The 19,239-nt window shown below is 40.4% G+C and overlaps 1 protein-coding gene across 5 annotated transcripts in view; it reads right to left on the bottom strand.

The window, feature by feature from the left end:
* Nucleotides 1-361: 361 nt before the first annotated feature.
* The window catches only part of LOC102689806 (ubiquitin carboxyl-terminal hydrolase 15), a 40,470-nt gene continuing 21,592 nt past the window's right edge, over nt 362-19,239 (bottom strand). For all 5 annotated transcript variants that reach the window (XM_006633818.3, XM_015353289.2, XM_015353291.2 and 2 more), the window contains 15 exons: nt 17,000-17,144; nt 16,144-16,317; nt 14,927-15,085; nt 14,366-14,590; nt 13,836-13,919; nt 13,653-13,747; nt 12,875-13,063; nt 11,142-11,254; nt 8,714-8,989; nt 6,788-6,858; nt 6,431-6,546; nt 5,240-5,389; nt 4,759-4,862; nt 3,590-3,678; nt 362-2,268 (listed from right to left, as the gene is read on the bottom strand). In XM_006633818.3, coding sequence (XP_006633881.2) covers nt 2,053-2,268; nt 3,590-3,678; nt 4,759-4,862; nt 5,240-5,389; nt 6,431-6,546; nt 6,788-6,858; nt 8,714-8,989; nt 11,142-11,254; nt 12,875-13,063; nt 13,653-13,747; nt 13,836-13,919; nt 14,366-14,590; nt 14,927-15,085; nt 16,144-16,317; nt 17,000-17,144 — 2,206 coding nt within the window. In that variant the 3' untranslated portion in view covers nt 362-2,052. The remainder of the gene's footprint in view (nt 2,269-3,589; nt 3,679-4,758; nt 4,863-5,239; nt 5,390-6,430; nt 6,547-6,787; nt 6,859-8,713; nt 8,990-11,141; nt 11,255-12,874; nt 13,064-13,652; nt 13,748-13,835; nt 13,920-14,365; nt 14,591-14,926; nt 15,086-16,143; nt 16,318-16,999; nt 17,145-19,239) is intronic.

Here is a 19,239-nt window from a genome sequence, read left to right as displayed (position 1 = left end):
CTTTTCAAAAACAAATGCTTCTGAAATGTATAGTAGGAAAGTGATTACCATGAGTACTGCTTTACTGTACATCAGGTCAGCGGTAAACATGAGACAATCCTATTTCACATTTCTAAACCAAATTAAATAAATGCAAGGTCAGCAAAAATACATGCTTAATACTGAATACTTGAATAGTGATCTGGCTAATTAAACTCAGAATGGATTTGGTTTTCCGTCAGAGAAACCCCTCTGTACCAACCAAGATTTTCTAAAGAAAACCACGTTTTTTTGTTTTGGTTTTTTTTTGGAATGAAAGATTCTTTACGGTTTGTGGGAAAAGAATAAGTAAATAAAAGCAAATAAACAAACACACAGGAGCAAGGCTTTGCATAACTTTATTGAAGTCTGTATATAAATAAACATGCACATTTCAAATGTAAACCCAAGTGAACTCAAGTGCAGCCAAAATATGCCACCCCTGTCATGCGGGACAATTTTTTATTAACTATACAAAATTTTCCAAATCAAACAGCATCCTCAAAACACCAGGAAGAGAACACTGGCAAGACTTATGAGCTACAGAGCAAAGCCTTATATCCCATACATCTTACTTTTTCCCCAGTTTAAATACATTGCTTTTTTAATGCTAACATATAAATAAATTAATTTACCAAAGGCGCACTCACAGAGTGAACTCTTTATATACAATATTTATAGCCTGTTGAATTTCACATCTCACTCAGTCAGATAAATATTTGAATTCCCTCCCAACAAAGATCACTGTTCAGAATCTTGCAAGTGGATTACAATAAAGCATTTACTTAGGTATAAGATACATTAACAGTACCCCAGCATTTGTATAGCTACTAATAAAGGCAATAAAATCCCAAACTCCACATACTGTCCATCCAGCCCCCACCCAAAAAAAAAAGATCTAGACTTACAGATGTATGGAAGGCATAAATCAAAACAGATAACACTTCACACATATTACCAATATCCTGGACCTCCATTTCATGACTAATTGATACTAAATATGGAGCTAAATGAGATTTGTGTGCAACGGAGCATGCGGATGGTACTTTCACAATGCAAGAGCTATGGTCTGAGATTACAGTAAGGCTTTGGTGACTTCTAGTAGGATCGCAAAACAAAAAATCTTGTATATCACCACCATTTATAATCTCAAAGCCTCTACGCTGAATGTTTTGAGGGATAAGGGTAACGGAGCATTTTGGATTAACCACATTTATTTCGCTACACCTCAAGGGTGTCATATACTGTATGTAGCAGAATCAACTTCTACGTATGTATAAAGTACACCGGGCATAAGGGGCCAGTTTGGGTAGAGGAATTTGTTTCAGTTATAACAGCAGCTTATACAAAAGAACACAACTGTAGTAGCATACACAACACAGCACTGAGCAGCAGTGTCCGATGAAGCACACTTTCTACTACAGTTTAAAGGCAGCTTTCCTTAGCACTAAGCCTGAAGGTGGGTGAAAACCCTCTGAGTGTAAAACATTTGCAGTACGCGTGGCACTGGATTACCTACCAAATGGGGTGATTGTGCAAATCTAGTTTCTGTTTGACAGTCCAGCAGTTTCACCACAGTAAGTAAGAACATTTCTCAGTGCTCAGTTGGAGTATTTACAAGGCAAAAATAAAAAAAGCAATATGCAAACACCTGCCCCTCCCCTAGAGACTGTAAAATAATCACACTGGTGGGGGGAGAAACGCACAAACCTGCCCCCATCTTTGAATCGGAGACAGAGATGTATGCAGCGTACACCCTGTGTGTTTGTAAGTGCTCTGCGGGCTATCATTATCAGCGCATCTTGATGCAGACGATCTGTCCACTATTGAAAAGAAACGTATGCATTCTAAAATCAGGGGGGAAGCGAAACAGGAACGGGCACCCCGAATGCCCAGATTGCTCAGTGTCTCTTGGCTTGTCGCACTGTTGAGGGAACATTCCGGCGTCAGGGCAGATATCTCCCGGCGGTGGAGGAAGGGGGGTGGGAGGGGCATTCTCCGACTGTAGCTCCGGAGGCCCCCCTTCCCACCCCCTCAGTTGGTGTGCATACAGATTTCGTTGTTGAGATCGTGCTCGTCGTTGTCGTTGTCATTCTCGTTCTCGTTCTCGTTGTCGTTCAGGTCCTCGTCGCTCTGAGCAGCGGCGCCCAGAACTGGGGGGGCCGGCTGGTCTTCGCGGTCTAGTGCAAAGTATCCAGTGCCACTAATCGTGTCCTGCCTCTGGTAGAAGAGCACATAAGCAGCCTTTGACTAAAACAAACGCACAAAAAAAAAAACATTAGTTTTTTGACAGATTTTTTTCCCCTCAAAGTACAGGAAACAGGTATTGTTTAGGTGGGTAGCTGCGTCAGCCTTCTTCAGGTGTGAGAGAGACAGGGCAGTAAGCAAAGGTAATGTAGCGGGAGAACAAAGGCTGGGAGAGAGGAGGAGCGAGAGGCGGGAATGCTGGTTTAGTGAGAGAAGTGGCCCAGGGATTGTAGGTATTGTTGTATGCTAGAGACTGCACTTTGGATACTAAATCGCCAAAACCTTGTTTTTATGCATGTTAAATCTTAAATTCAGGATAAAGTGAATGTTTACCTATTTCACGTGATGCTAATTTATCAAGAATCGTGTATTACACCGACAATAAATAGGATATTAAAGGGAAACTCCTATCAATGGAAGTTACACCCCATACTGGCTGATATGAGTCCATTGGTTAGTTTGACCAGAAAACGTATTGGGTTGGTCGGGAGTGTTGAAATTGCTACGGTGCATTTTCACATTGCTAGTCACATGGCAATTTTTTCCATAATTGCAGTGTGGGCCTGGGTTGTGTCACGAGGCAACTGTAACCCAAATTCCCTAAAAACAGAGGAGAGTGAGATATGTAGATCTCTGGACACAGTTAGCCATCAAAGCCAGGCATTTTTGGACATATCGAAAGACCCATGGTGCAAAAAAGTAGCACCAGTCAGAGGAGCAGCATCTATCGCTGACGTCACTACAAGAATCACTATTTTGCTAAAAGCTAAGACCAACTAGGAATGGCATGGTTGTGCAGTGGTTAGCATTGCTGCCTCACAATGCTGGAGCCCTATTCCAAATCTGGGGTGCTATCTGTGTGGAGTTTGCATGTTCTCGCTGTCTGTGCGTGGGTTTTCACTGGGTAGTTCAGTTTCCTCCCACAGTCCAAAGGCATGCCGGTAGCTTAGAGTGTGTGTGTGTCTGTGATGATCTGTATATGTCTGCCCTGTCGTGGACTGATGTCCCATCCAGGGTGTATCCAGCCTTGCGCCCACTGCTTGCCAGGATAGGCTCTGCAGTTGTAAGATGGATGGATAAGACCAATGTACTGCAATCCTACTCCCAGAAGCTTGCTTTCCAATAAGCACTGCTGCTTAGGGATTCTCCATTGCAGTTAACTAGTGACATGACCCCCTAGTGGCACTTGGTGATGATCTCCCTTTATTCTCACGTCTGAGTGCATTTTCACCTTGTAAATGCATGTCCCATCTGGGGCTTTGTGAAACAACCAAAAAAATCTATTATCTCGCCTTTTATGTAAGGAAACCCAACAGAAACCTACCACTATCTGCTCTTCAGATGCAGGTGAAACACTGCTGTCATCAAAGTAGTACCACTTGCCATCATCCTTGTTTTTAGCAAAAGCAGTATCTGAAATAAAAACAAATAGTTAGCACATCTTTCAGTTCTTCCTATGTTACAGGCAACCTAGATAAGGGCACAAATTACATCTAGTGACTGACTACTGTAGATTAGGACGCTATTATAGTAAAATAGTATCTGGTAGAATATGTGATAGCTTGGCTATGTGCAACACTCATGTTGATCCTGATGCAAAAGCTGCTGTTGGAAAAGACTGATGCTTACATCACGGACATGGACGCACTGGGGGGAAACTGGAAAATTTATTTTCTGGGGGGATGGGGTGCTCATTGTATTATGTCAAGCCCCTGTACTTCAGTTCTCTGAGGTTAAATGCCAAGGACAATCAAAATGGAGGACACAAAGCAAAGCCTGAATCAAGAGCTGAACCACGGTAACTAAGGCTGATATTCAACCACAGCAACGTCTACACTTCGTGTTTAGTGAACGGAGTCAGGGTTTTGCACAAACTGCTGAAATGAATGTCTGGAACTAGTTGTACATCACAATTTGGAAATGCAGAAAATTGAATTCTACTATTATGTACTGAATTTGGCATGTTTAGTAATCAGAGGGTAAATGAATTGCACAAACTGAACTAACAGTGCTGAAAACCTGAAAACTATGTTTCTATCAACCGCTGCATCACCTACACTGTGGAAATGCATAACTTGAGCCTGTGTGTATTTAGCATTTTGTAGTGTAATGTCAGGTAGTCGGGAATAACAATCAGCTAAATAGCAATACATTTGTTTTTTCCAGGAATGCAAAATGATTAGCAACTGTTGTTCTTAACTAATTAAGACTTACACATCTCTACAGTTAAAGTTATTACAATATTCTTCCAACAGTATTACACTTCTAAACTTACTTGTCTATACCAACAAAAACAGGAATACCCAAAACACATATGTATTCTATTTTTTTAGGTACCATATAGAAGATTGTGTCAGAACACACTTGAAACTGATAGTGACCTTTACACAATGTATAATCTTGTCTGTGGAAATGAAATCAAAAAGTGATGATACCAGATTATCTGAAAAGCAAACAAAAAAATCGAAAAAGTTTGAAATGAAGAGGTCTTACAGTGTCCACCACCCATTCCTCCATAATGGTTAGAAACAGCAATCAGATCATAACGACAAGGACCAGCATTCGGGTTGATCAGGAACTCCAACATATCCAAATTACTGTGTAGGAATAAAAACGAGTGTTAAAACTATCTATAAACCAATATGTACCACCATTTTGTGTTTCATTTCTTTTTGGCTTCTATTAAAACATGGTTATTTCATAAAGGGGTATTTGCTACTATAGATTTTGGTCACAGTAAGATTTCTTGTGCATTCAGCCCGATACACACTTATACAATAATTTTTGTAATACAGTCTTTATGTTTACTTGAGTAAAATACCTGCCAGGGTGCCAGGTGAACTGAAAAACTGCAACTCTAGCGGACAATCAGTCATGAGAGAGAAACGAGCTTCATGCCATACTTTAATTCCAAAAGATCTGCATCAAACCCACACTGTAATACAACAAAAGAGAACTGTCTCCCGTTCAATACCTTATAGGGAAATCCACCAGGGAGTCCAGCTTGTCCCTCATGTAGCGGCTATAGGAGAAGCGCTTAAGGTGCACCACCAGCACAGGAGGCAAGGACCATAGATCCAGCTTCTTGGTGGCTTGCTGATGCTGTTTGCAGTTTGGACAGTACCTTTAAAAGAATAAGGCTGAATTTAATTTAGCCTTCATTCCACTCATGACAGAAAAGAACTCAGATTGACATACGCAGCCTTATTTTCTTTAGGGAAAGCAACAAATTTGCCATATAGCCCTGCGAAAGCTTTCTGAATTTAGTGCGCACGTATTGACTGCGCTCCAAACATAACACACCCAACAGAGCAATTCAATGTGCTTCTTATAACACGCGCCCCTCGTGTCACCCTGTATATAACCTGCAATTTAACTCGTGATATAAGATAAGGAAGCCACTGGAGATGTTTTAACCAGCAATATGTGATGTAGTACTGCTCCCCTAAGTTACAAAAAGGATAAGGGTGCAAATCCAAGCCTGAAAGCTGCAGAATTCCTGTTTGTTACGGCTGACGCAGCTTTTAGTAAAGGAACAAGCAATAGGTTTATTACAAGCTGAAAAAAAGAAGAAACACAACGTTTCGGCCGTGGAGCCTTCTAGTAGAGCACCGTCTAGTAGAGCAATTTTTCCTCAGGAGCCGTGTTCTCTATATTTGGAGTGGACTCAAAACTCAGAAAGCTAACGTATGTCCCACAGGGATAAGTCGCTTTCACGCGGCTGTATGGCAACTATGTTGGTTTTACTAGAGAAAATACCACTAGCTTTTGACGTTACATACCAAATAAGACACAGTGGCTACTAATGAGCTCTCACCCTGCGGGGTCCAGAGGTGAGGTTCTCACTATCTCACCTGCAGCCTGACTGGAGAATTAGTCGTGTCTGTGTCATTTTCAGGCTATCTATAATAACCGTCTATGTCACATAGACTAAACTAGTCTCTTAACTACTACCTTTTGGATTGCATTAAAATCTGCAGTAAGATCTTCACAACATAATATGGGAAAAAAAAAACAGGACTGGGGAAGTACTGTAAAAAAGCTAACAGATGCAGCTAATCAACACTAAACGTGCGTTGTAATAGTTCCTATTTTTCCTTTGAAGAAATCCATATGACAGGAACGACGGAGATGTCAAAATCTACACGGCGCAGTTTGAACTCACCACGGATCTTCTGCGCCTAGTTTCTCCTTTGTAGTGAAAAGCTCGATGCAGTCTTTCAACCTGAAAAAGGCCTTTTTCTGAGGCTTGTATTCCATGCTTTCGTGCTTCTCAAAGTCCTTTCAGCAAAGAAAAATAAAACAGACTTCCTTTAATTTTACAGTACAATGTCACTGCCGGAAAAACACAAAAATAAGCCCATCTTAGGAACTTTCATATTGTTTGGTGTGCTGACTGGGGTGTGTGTTTTTTTGCCATTTTAAATTATAGCTTAATGAACCTTTGCGACAGTAGGCCTCTTGATTAAAGAGAAAATGAAAATCTTTCCCGCAGAGCACATGTCAGGTTCTCCGTGCTCACCTCTGCTGCACACTCATCAAAGTATTTGCTCTTCATTTCAGGTTCCCAGTCCAAAGAAAGATATGACCTATCTGTTAAAAGAAAAGAGTGGGGTGTAGATATAAGGTCTCGCATTCAAATCTGTGTCCATTCACTTAATTAACTTGAAATTGACAGATTACGCAGATCAAGGACATTTGGCAGTATAGGAAGCACTACCAAATACGTGGTGCTGTAGAAACTGGTGCATACTACATCAAGAACACAATGGGATATTGGCTGGCATGCCTCTAGACATGTATTAACAGCACACTGAATTATCAAGCAGTCAAAAAGAAGAATAAGAATAAGAATAAAGCCAAAGTGCACCAGTAAACTCAGATTAACGAAGCCAATTCTGAGATATCTGAGTTTATTAGGAGACCATGACTGGTAAAGGCCTGAGGGAAATTTGGTCAGGGCACTGGGGTTAATATTCCTAATCTTTTCACCCTTGGATATTTAATCTTCAAGTCAGGACCTTGGCTTTAAGTCTCATCCGAAGAACGGCGTCTTCTTTGCAGTATATTTGCAGTCCCCCTCACTACACTGGTTATTAGGACCCACACAGACCGCAGGGTGAGCACCCCCTACTGGCCCCACTAATGCCTTTTCCAGCAGTAACCTTAGTTTTCCCCAGGAGGTCTCCCATCTAGGTACTGACCAGGTGCACACTTGCTGAGCTTCAGCGGGTTGTAACTTGTGAGCTGCAGGGTGATACAGCTGCTGGCCCTTAATTCCTATTCAGTGCCGGCAGACTTCCCTGCTACTGGAAACGGTCACTGCTGTCTATAAACTGTTTTCCATCTCTTCTGAAACTTCCCGAAAACCGGAACAGTCTCTCACTACCACAGGTCGGCCACACAAACTCCTTTTAAAGTGATTGCTGATTAGGCAACCATTAATGAATGAGGGGTATCTAGTGCAACTCCCCCCAAAAAATTCCATGGAGCACTCTTTATAGTGTTTACACTACAACCTATCCAAAGTTGCCGACCATGACAATGCGAAGCTCGATCTTGATCTTCCCCATACAAAACTCCTTCCATCCTCTTTGAGGCGTGCGGACGAAGACACATTTTTCACTGTCCCTGGGACTGTGGACCCACTACAGTGTCACATCCGAGCCCAGGCATTCACCAAGTGCGATTTATGCTGTGTGCAGTCCTGCATTTTGGTTTCCTAATGTTTGCTGAGGTTTTGCAGCTTCAATCCTGAGAGATCCAGGCTTCCTTGAAGAAGCTGGTCCACACGGTTTGGAGACACGAATGATATAGTGAGCTCCTGGCAGAGCCTGTCAAACCCTTGTAGCAATGTGGCACTCTCAAGGTAGGATGGCACATACTCAGCACAGACCATTGCATTCCGGCTCAGTTGACTATAAAATCTCCTGATCTTATTTTCTGGCTATATGAAGAGGTGAAGGATCAGGTAAATCACAGCATCTCTGCTCGAGCCCAAAGGCGCAATTTGCGACAGTGGCCATTTCCAGGGCCACGCTGATATCCGATTCAGTTTTTGGATGTGAGGGCTCATATAACATTAATGCAGTGCCACCTAGTCAGGACCTGATTTCCCTGATGCTATTCACATGCTTGCAATCCCATCTTCATGCTGAGCACTGTGAAGTTCAAGGAAAACTGGACAAATGGCTAGCAATGTCTAGTTAAAAAACAAACACTGACAGGGTGTTAAAACATCAAAGTCCTTATTCTCCTCCCACAAGGAATTAATCACATATCCAACCTGCCCACAGATATAACAGCATTCCTGATTACCCGATATTTCGGTCTGAAAAAGAAGTTTGAACATAAGGCATTGTATATCATTTTCTTTTACTTAAAGTTTCACCTAAGCCTGGAAAACCAAAACATCATCTTTAATTTTAGACTTAAAAAACACACTCACCACTTAGTCGAAGATGCCCATCATCAAATCTAATCTGCCTGGGCTCTTCCTTGATGTAGGTGAAGTCTGTTTTCCCCATGTTATTAAACTGGAATGTGAAAAGTCGTTTTTTGTGCCCCACGAACTGTTGGCCTTTGCATATCTGTTCTGGACCAATCCCATTCTCCAAATCATTGTCTCCGCCTACAGATTCCTCCGATTGGCTGTTGTCATTTTCAGAAGGAAGCTCCTGATCTTGGCTGGATTCGTCATCCTGTTCATCCGTCTCCATCTCACCTGCAGTTTGACCAGGGAATCAGTCTTTTCTGTGTCATTTCCATTATACGTCAACAGTAGCAAAGAAACAAAGAAAAACTTCAGCGTAACTATCACCCTCAGAAGCTGGATGCAAACACCTATACTTTGGAAAATGAAATAATATAATATAAATGATATATAATTATCATTCTTTACAGACATGCAGCATAAAAGCAGAAAAAAAGGTTTTGACATCACTCTAGCTTGGTGTTAATCTTTTGACTGTTCCAGTCTCAACGGAAACAGGGAAACGTAGTTCAATATTCCTTTTAACAGTCATGAGATAAAGGCTGGAGAAAAACTTTGAAGCTTTGAAATGCTTTGATTACAGCAAAAAAAAAACTAATTATGACTCAAATGAACTTAAAAAAGTTCTTAAAACACCCCAAAAAGTACAGTTCACAGGAGTTACTCGAAGCAAATCTCTATTGTGCATTAAAAGGAAAGTGCACATGCATTTAAAATATTGCAGGAAAACAAAAGCTTTCAAATATCTTATTGTTTGCGTTTCTAGTCTCTTTACTGAGTGTATGCCTTGCAAAACATTATTGGACATTTATTTTGTGACATATAGCCAATACCAAAATAACCACTCTGGCAGATTCTATGGAACCACTTGGGAATCCAAATATGTGATACTGTTAACACATTTTGTATATACAGTACTAGCAGCTCTGATTTAGTTGTGGATGACAATGTATTATTACCACATCTTGAACCAAACCTCTAAATTCACCCATGAGCTACCTGTAGATTCACATCTGCTTAATGCAGGTGTTTAGCACAGCTCTAAATTTTAATACCCAACTCTAAACATAAAAAAGCTCCTGGCAGCACAACAACAAAAGTTTAGGTACTGCCAATGAAGGGGTATGGATAAAAATGTGGCGATAAACAGAGAAGACGACAAGTTATCTCTTGAGACCCAAGCCTTTGCAAGATCCATAATACATAAGACTTCATTCCGGTTTCATCACTGAATTTCATTCTGGCTTCATCACTGTCTAACTCCAAAATTGGAGTTCTTGGGTCATGAATGATTAAGTGTTACTGAAGGAGTAATAAGTAAATAAGGTGTAAGTAATGAGTAAAAGTCAAAGAGAAAAGAGCATGATGACCTGTGACTTAACGTAAATGACACAAACACATTAAAGATATTAGAGATAGTTTGCCCTTTTTAGATCATTTTCTGAAAATGCAAGAATTTCCACCATTACAGTAGATAATTATAGTGAATATAGTTTCTCTCTGTGGTGTTTTCTTTGATGTGTTGCGAAAAAAGTGCTCATTAAGTTTCAGGATCTTTTTTTTTGGCGATTTTTCTTTTTTATTATTAAAACACCTGAAACCATGTTCCCCTTGCCATTTACCCAAGGTTCCAGATTTCAGAACAGAAAGTCTTTTCTGTTTTTGGATTCCATTTACCACCTGCATTTATTGTCTTGATGTACTGCAAACAATCCCACTGGTATTTAACAAAACTGAAGGATTTTCTCATCAAATAATCGGTTTAAAGCATTCTAAATTGAACCACGTTCAATAATATTACACAACAGGACCCTGAAGGAGTATGGAATTGGCTCAACAGCCTTGATTTTGAAGCTGAAACCCTTCCTTCCTTCACGAAACAGCTGGAGGAGATCCTTGGATCAATTAATTACTAATTACCAAACAGGCCAGATTAGCCGAATGGCTTCCTCTCATTTACAATTGTTCCAATGTCCTAAAATGTACAACAAAAAAAAAAAATACCTGGCTCATGGGTTTCAATTACCCAAAACCATTCCAAGGACATTTTAATTTTTTCTTAAATTTCTTGAATTTCTACTTCAGCCTTACAATGGCTGCACAGCCCCTGAATACCAGATCTCTGGTCTCTGGTCACACGTCTAGGTACAGAGGTACCTAGGTACAGAGAGGTGTTAAGCGCACTACCTAAACAGAATAGAAGCTCAGACAACAAAACGAAAGCCGTACAACCTCACAAGTTCAGCCCTACAAATCATGAGGGATGTGGTGCAGTCGGCATACAGGCAGTGCAAAAAAAGAAGTCAGAGAACTTAAAAGACTTGTTACACTGAACCATTCCACTCAGAATGGAGCTTGAACGGGAGAGAGAAAGAGCACTTACTCGGAGAGCCTTCCTCAAGTAAACCATTAGTGCCATTGCTGTTGATTCCATGGTCTTTGCAACAAGAGGTCTCTTCCACCTCCTCGTGTTCAGGAGAGGTTCTAACATAGCGGCTGTAACAAAAACACATTCCTCTCTTTAAAACTTCGCTGCCACGCCTCAGGCCGTCCCTGACAGAACAGCTTGAGCTGTGGTTTGACAGCACAATCTCTTGAAAACAAATATTCCGGGCATTACCCATGCCCGGTATTCACCAGAAATGTCCAAAATTGCAACTGCAGCTGCCTTCCAATACGTCTGCTTTTCTCCCCCCAACATTAATAATCTGTTCCTATAAAATTTCATATAGTTTACTGTTATCTAAGAATAATTACAATAAAATCTAGTAATGTTTTGTTGGAAATGTGAATGGGGTCACTTGTATTCGCTGATAAAAAAATTTTTTTCTTTCACATTTGTTCCCCAAAGATGTCGGAAAACTGCTGAAAGTGAAATTCTGTATTTTTTTTGCGTTTCTGTATTTGGCTACCAATGAAATCAGCTTTGCTACGTTTGAGCGAGTGCTAGGCTTTCAGTGCTTCTGCAACTAAATGGAATGATCCAGCGATGTTATGATGACTGTTGGATGGTTTCAAACGAAACGTCTGTGTCAGACAAAGTTAAAATTTTCTCGATCGCAAAGAAATCAAATAATGCTGAGACATTAAAGTTTACAAAAGAAGAGGAAAGTTAACTGAAGCTTGAGTTACAAACTTCTGTGCCTCACAGCTGCTATAGACGAGCATATTTGGGAGTTTCTTCAAATTTTTAGGGCACAAGAATGTTCTCTTCAGAGAATGAAGTACTGTGAAGTTTGACAGCCTCATGTTGTAGTATCATATTGTATGTCTTTTTTTGCTTTAGTCTGCATAACCTTTCATCTACCGAGAAAATCTTGCAATTTTGTATTTCTGTTTATTGTTTGTGGTCTTGATCCTGGTTTTCTGACCCGACATGGCTGCTTTTCTTTTCATCAATGTCTTCAGAATATTAGAAACTGCAACATGTCGCAATATGTTAATGATAAGCTCCAAATAAGAACTTCAAGAACCACATTTACTAATAAATAAATCCTTCTTCTTTTCACCAAACATTGTATATAAATTATCGGTGTTTAAATTACAGACTAAAGTCATCTATTTACTTCTAGACAAATAATCCATCAATCCATTTTCTAACTGATTCTTCTATTTCAGGGTTGTGGGAGAGCCAGAGCCTATCCCAGCAAGCAACAGGCACAAGGCCAGGTACACCCTGGATGGGACGCCAGTCTGAACTAATCTTCCAAAAATCATCAATCATAATAAGCTTCTGGGCTAATTTTCCCAGAAGCCAAATAATTCAATTCAATTCAATTTTTTCTCATATAGCGCCTTCACAACAAGGTTGCACCAAGGCGCTTAACAAATAACCTACAAGCATGTCTTTGGACTGTGGGAGGAAACTGGAGCTTCTGGTGGAAACCCACAAAAAACTTGGGCAGAACATACAAACTCCACACAGATAGCCCTACCGGAATTGAACCCCGGGGCCCCAGTGCTGTGAGGCAGCAATCCTAACCACCCCCAGAAAAATGATCATCTGACAGAATGACCTAAAAGTACATAAAAGGCATGATACCACCAACCCTTTGATCACAATGGTGGAGAACGAATTACTATCAGCAATAACCATAAGATCCAGTAGGCACACACCACATTCTCATGAGCAGCATATTATAGAGCTTGTCTTCACTCAGGTGGCGTGGCACAGTGATCAGAAATGGCTGTCCAAACAAAGGCGAGCTGGTGTGGTTGTAGCCTGACTGTCGGTACTTCTCCCGCAGATGAACAGGGATGACAACGTGGTCGGTGTCCTCGGCCCGATTGATGGCTATTTCAAAGCTACAAAGAAGAAAAACTTTGGAAGAAATCGCGCTGACAGAGCATTTCAGAACAAGAAAAAACAAAACACTCATCTCGTCGCACAACGCAAACAATACATAACCGGGAAAAACGCACCAACCCATCACAGCAAAACTGCAGTTCTCCCTCCCTCTCTCCCTCCTCCCTTGCCTAACCCCTTCAGCGGAAAAAAAACAGCAATGTGAACGAAAGACGAAGGCATTATTCTCCTAATCCGTGAGGAGCTGAAGGTTTTCCAAATCTGGCAGCAATTAAACAGCTCCTTTATGAGATACAGATGATTAAAATCCAAAGTAGTAAATTCTAAATCTGAAACAGTCAGCATTCTCTAAAGAACAGCCTTTTGTTCTGTCAGAGCTACCGTAAAATGTGCACAGGCATTAAAATACCAAAATCAAATAACTGCACATCTTAAGCTGATAACCACAAGAAAATCCGCAGAACACACTATGGCTGATGCAGTTTTACACACACAGGCGTCAGATCCCCTTTTCTTTAATATACGATTCCTAATTTTTAAGCAGTAGCCTTTAATTCCTTAATAAAGCACAAAAGCTCCCATACTTACACATAAATGTCATCCCGTTCCATGATGCTACTTAGATTCTCATTCATAGCAAATATTCTATGAAATCGGTGGTTGTAGATGTCAGTTACAATCATCTAGAAGGAAACATGGCAGAGTTACATTAAAAAGAGGTGGTTTCCAATTCCACTTTATTTCACCCAGAGTAAAAATGCCAGTTCTTACCCTGTCTGAAGGTACACCTGATAAAGCTGAGAGAGCAGTGCAGAGGTCAGAAATGTACCCAACTTTAGGTACCACAAGCTTGTACTAAAAAGAAAAAAACAGAAAAAGAATTATGTCTATTTATGCCTGATGAAGCATTACCATATATTAATAAGCTTTAGCCAGAAAGTGCAGGACAGTTTTAAAAAACGGTTTCTTCTTGCCTACAAAGAACATCTTCAGATCCAATTGACAGAATAGATTTCAAAAGAAAACAGACTGCGTTAACAGATAATCTCTCACTTCCTCTTCAGTCTTTTCCATTGCTATATTTTATTGACAGTTGCATCCTTTACAGCACTAATTTAGTAACGGTAGATCGATGAGAGACACTGGGTGCTCAAGAAGTTAGTTAATGGTGGGTGAATTGATGAAGGAGAAAGAAAAATATTCCAAAATCGCCACATATTTATTATACAGCAACAGCACAACAGGCTAAAGACTCTGCAAACATTTTATCAAGATTAAGACCGGAAGGTGTACAACTGTACCTGCATTATTTTTGCGAGGGGATCCAATCGCACAAGGTAGACTTCAAGAGTCCGTTCTTTCTTCATGGGCAGAGGGAGTGTCAGGTAACAGAAAGGGTCAAAGGTCACGGAGACCTTGGCGCACACGGGACAGACTAGCGTGGATTTGAAGAGCCCATGAAATATATCCACAATGATGGAGTCATTCCTCTTTATATGATTTTCCCAGGCTTCTTCAGCAACAATCTGTAGAACCACACGGAATGTAATTACCAACCTTTTTATTTATTTTACTTTATTGGCCCTATACAATTTCTTGCATTAGGAATTTGTCTTTTCGCAGACCCCAACTTGCTCTCCATGAGACACACAGACAGGGAGAGAAGCTAGGGGTCAGAGCACAGGGTCAGCCATTTATACGGCGCCCCTGGAGCAGCTGGGGTTAAGGGCCGTGCTCAGGGGCCCAAGGGAGCAGGATTCCTCTTTGAAACCGGCAACCTTCCAGCCACAGGCGCAGATTCTTAGCCACAGAGCCCTCGCACCGTATGTTACATACAATGAAAATATTTTACATAAGGTCACCTTATCAGGCCTCCCCTCTGCATCCTTGAGCTGGATGTAGGGCTTTTTTCTTATCCTGTTAAGATCTTCGTGTAATCCATCAAGAAGGAAGGCCAGGAGCTCGTGGGAATCTTGCTGCTGGTATCCTGAAAACTGAGGTGCAAACCCGCCAACTTGAGTCTGCAATGAAAATGCCGAGTTTGCTTTCACCGATCTGGGTGTATTTTCAATGCCAACATGAGAACCGACCCTACAAGCTAGGTGTGGTAAACGAAAAGTGGAAACGTGTGACACTCTCCGAACGAAAACCTATGCAAACAAAAGTATTCGTCTGGAAGGAACATCAGAAGCAAACTATGTGAAACAATTGCAAGACCACCTGAAGGAGTCTCCGCCTGCATTCATCGGGACAGGATCGAGTGAGGTGATTCAAAACCAGGTACGGTATTCCCCCTCCCAAGCAAGCAACTGGACACATCACATCTGTAATCATTTTCATCGCAGGTCCTCAGCCAATATAATTGTACTGGCAGAGCTGATGAAGCCTCCCAGGTAAATCATTCACTTTGAAAACTCATGAAACAAGCTACTGTAAATGAAAAGATGTTTACTTGGCCATTATATTTTAGTGCTATTTTTTTTTTGTTTCCCATAATACACTTGTGTGCTCATGTACTCATTTCTATCAGCTACTTGACACTTAACCAGGAATTCCAAAAACTACAACACGGCACTTCTCAGATTGGATTGTTGAGTGTTCAAAACAAACAAGGGTTATATATTTGTGATATGTCCACTTGGAAAGTATTGCGTGTTTCACTCCAACATCCCCGTACAATATTCGGGTTGGGGACACCATACTGTAAAAAGGCACTGTGGCGTCCTTTCTCTGGTCATTAAAAATCCCAAGAAAGTTCTCAAAAAGAGGAGGGGACCTTGGTGCCCAGTTTCCCCCTGGCCTTTACCAATCATGGCCTCCTAATAATCCCCATCTCTGAACTGGCTTCAACACTGAGTGGAGTGTCCAGAAAAGCATTATATAAGGAATACTACTACTACTCATAATAATAGTGTTGGATCTGTATAATCTGATCCTCTGTAACATGAGTGCAAATTCAAAACACAAAATAAACACAACACAATACACTGGATAATACCCCTTGGGTCAACACCTAACAAAACGGAATAAATTCCAACCTCTAAGGTAAGCATTATATTAACAGAAAAGAACAAAGCACCTTAAAAGGCCTTGGAGTGACATAGCTGTATTTTCCTGACCATATCTGCTTGATCAGCTCGGCATACACTTTCGCTATTTCGCCTCGCATTCCTAGAGGGTTGTCGATGTTTAGCTCTTCCTGGTATTTGTCTTTTAAAAAGTATTCAGTGAGCGGAGGTATATTGCTTAAACACTGCACAGAAACAAAAGAAAACAGGGTGAGAAAAGACATCAAATAATTCTGCAATGCAACAAACACACTGCACCAAAGCTCGAATTAAATACCTTTCTACCCTAGAAAGAGATTTACGGTATTTCTCATGTCCGCACAGAAAAGGAAGACACATAAGCACGAAAACTAAAATGAGACATTTGGATGTATTTTGCCACCTACAGTAAATATAAAACATGCTACTACTTCAGTAGTTCAAATGTAATTATCTGGTAACTTCAGAAATCTGCTGAATTCTACTCACGCTGAAGGGATTTACAGTTCAATGGCAAATGTGATAGACTTTCCAGGAAGTCTGGTTTGGTCTAAATTTCCAGGAAAATCCTATGCCTGCTGAATGTTTTAATATATTATGCCAATAAAACTGGCATAATCACAAGTAAACCAAGTAATTTAGCAAATCCCTCCTGGGCCTAAAGAATTTCTTCCTTCAAGGACATTTAATAAGTGAATTCCAACATAAACATTCTACTTTTGCTAGATGACCACAGAATATTGTCAAGTAAATATGAAAAATTCAAACATTTTCTGCATCTATTTTACAATGAATTATCACCGTTTTTGGGTTTCTATCCCCGAACAAGGTAAGAACTGTAGCAGTTTAAGTCAGAAACTCGGAGGCTTTAAAGACCAAAACACCTACCTGGACTGCCGAGTTCATAAAGCACGTGTTCCCCAAGTTACACAGGCCACACAGGCCAGGCAGCTCATTGTGTCTTCCTGGCTCTGGGTAATCATAGCTGTTATATGGAGGATATGACGGGATACAGTAGTTTGAGTTTTTTACACTGCAAAAAGAAGGAAAACGGCAATTGACATTCAATGAAGGCCTGGAAAAAAAAACCCATTAACTAAAACAAACCCAAGACATCTGACATGTACCAGAACATTTGTTTAAGACCATTCAACCATTTTACCACAACACTATTAATAATGGACACCGGCAAATCTGCATTACAAAGACAGGTGTGATGCAGGAAGCAGAACTCGGCTGAGAACATGGAAAAAACAAGGCAACATATCCAAAGATGGTGATAACCACAGTAGAAAAGACCTAGATTGAATACCAGACCTCAGATAACAGTGCAAAGATCTCTACCATTGATTTAGAGGAGTGGCTTCACAGCCTACTCTGTTCTCCCTCCGGCCATCTAACTGTAAACATTCTGACTTTAGGCACCACCAGCAGCATAAGAGCATCTCATTTCAGTTCTCTTTAGGTCCTAACATAATCAAAGAGTCCCAGCTGAGAGACTCCAGAAGTGGAGAAAAGAGCGTGCCTCGGTTACAGGTGAGACTGTTGTGAATTCGAGGCCTGTGTGACATCACTGTCCTAATGCACTAAAGATTCTATTTATAGCTGTACTGCTAAGACAGCATAATCTAGCACTGCCTTGCAGGAGGCAAGCCTGTGACGGAATGAGAGACTCGCAGAGGGAGAAAATGAGCAAACATAGAGCCGGGAATACCAGATCTCTGCATCCCCCTGCCTTTAGGAAAACTCATTTTTCAGGCATCTTGCAACCTAAAATAAAGGCTGCCTGACATCCGGTGATTTATACAGTGCATTTGTAAACCCACATAATAAGAGAAAATATTTTCCACTTAGCTCTTTATTTTGTGGGTTCTCAGCAGAAGCCAGTTATGAAGCTAAACACAAAGTTGAAAAAAGGTGCAAATTGAAAGCATCCAGCCAAATTTTAAATGTGTCGCATTTTTCTACGAAACGCACTACGGTTTTATGGCAGCCTCTAATATATATTGAGCAGAAGGGCAAATAAAATATTCTTTGAAGGTCACAGGCACTGCAGAGAATATTCAGTAGGATGGGAGAGAGAGACCAGGATATGGTGTCAGGTGTCAGAGAAACAGGCTGAGAAATGACCAATCTGGCAGGAAAACTACTTATTCTGCAAAAATTCTGTTGTGTTTTATGTTAATGTCACAGGTGTTTTCCTGTAACTTAAATTGTCATAATGCCATTACATTTATTTTAGGTTTCATAAATCATATTTTATGTTATCACATATTATTAAATGTTAAGACACCAGATTCAATTATAAACCATTGTGTATCTCATGGTTTGCAGATATCGATCTTCCTTACTTCAGATCACCAGTCCTTGTGGCAGATTCCCGAAAAATTCATTTTTGAAGGCAGAAAATCTCAAGAATAAAATCTAGATGAAATGTGTGTCAACATAATGGTGTAATATTAACAATGCTCCTCAATCTGAAAATAATTTCTACTAATGAGCAGGGAACAATAGCATAATACCAACTCTGTTCAATATGAAACTATTAGGATGTAAAAAAACATCAGACAGTATAATAGTCTGTACAGATGAATGAAGTGAGGGAGTTGCACAATCTGAGCAGTGACTGAGCAGTTTGGTACCCTAAAGGACATGTTCAAATTCTAGCTCTCTCATCTCAAAGGACATACCCTGGAAAGTATTTTCCAATGAATAGATGTTAAATGTTCTGTGGTACTGTTTAAAAAAAAACTATTTATTACAGAAGCCAAAGGAAAGATAAGGAAACCAGAACAGGATAACTCAAGACAAATTTCAGTTCAATTATGTGATCTAAAAGATACTGCCCTTACATTTTAACCGCAATCAAGAAACACAGGGACAGCAACACTTTTAAATACTGTAAAAAACAAAACAAAATAATATTGTGTAGAAAACAGTAACGCCAGCAATCCAGAAGTAGGATGTCAAGGACCTTTTTACTCTCCTGCTCATGTTCAACCAACTGATATTTAGATTTTTGCTTGTTCACACCTTAAAAAAAGAGATCTTCCTTGCATTCGTTCTGACATCCCAAAACAAACCAGATGCATGAAAGAAAACATAAAACATCGATGGACATGCCTGCT

This window comes from Lepisosteus oculatus, chromosome 7 (assembly GCF_040954835.1).
Source record: "Lepisosteus oculatus isolate fLepOcu1 chromosome 7, fLepOcu1.hap2, whole genome shotgun sequence".
Lineage (NCBI taxonomy): Eukaryota > Metazoa > Chordata > Actinopteri > Semionotiformes > Lepisosteidae > Lepisosteus > Lepisosteus oculatus.
This window is presented reverse-complemented; position numbering and strand designations above follow the sequence as displayed.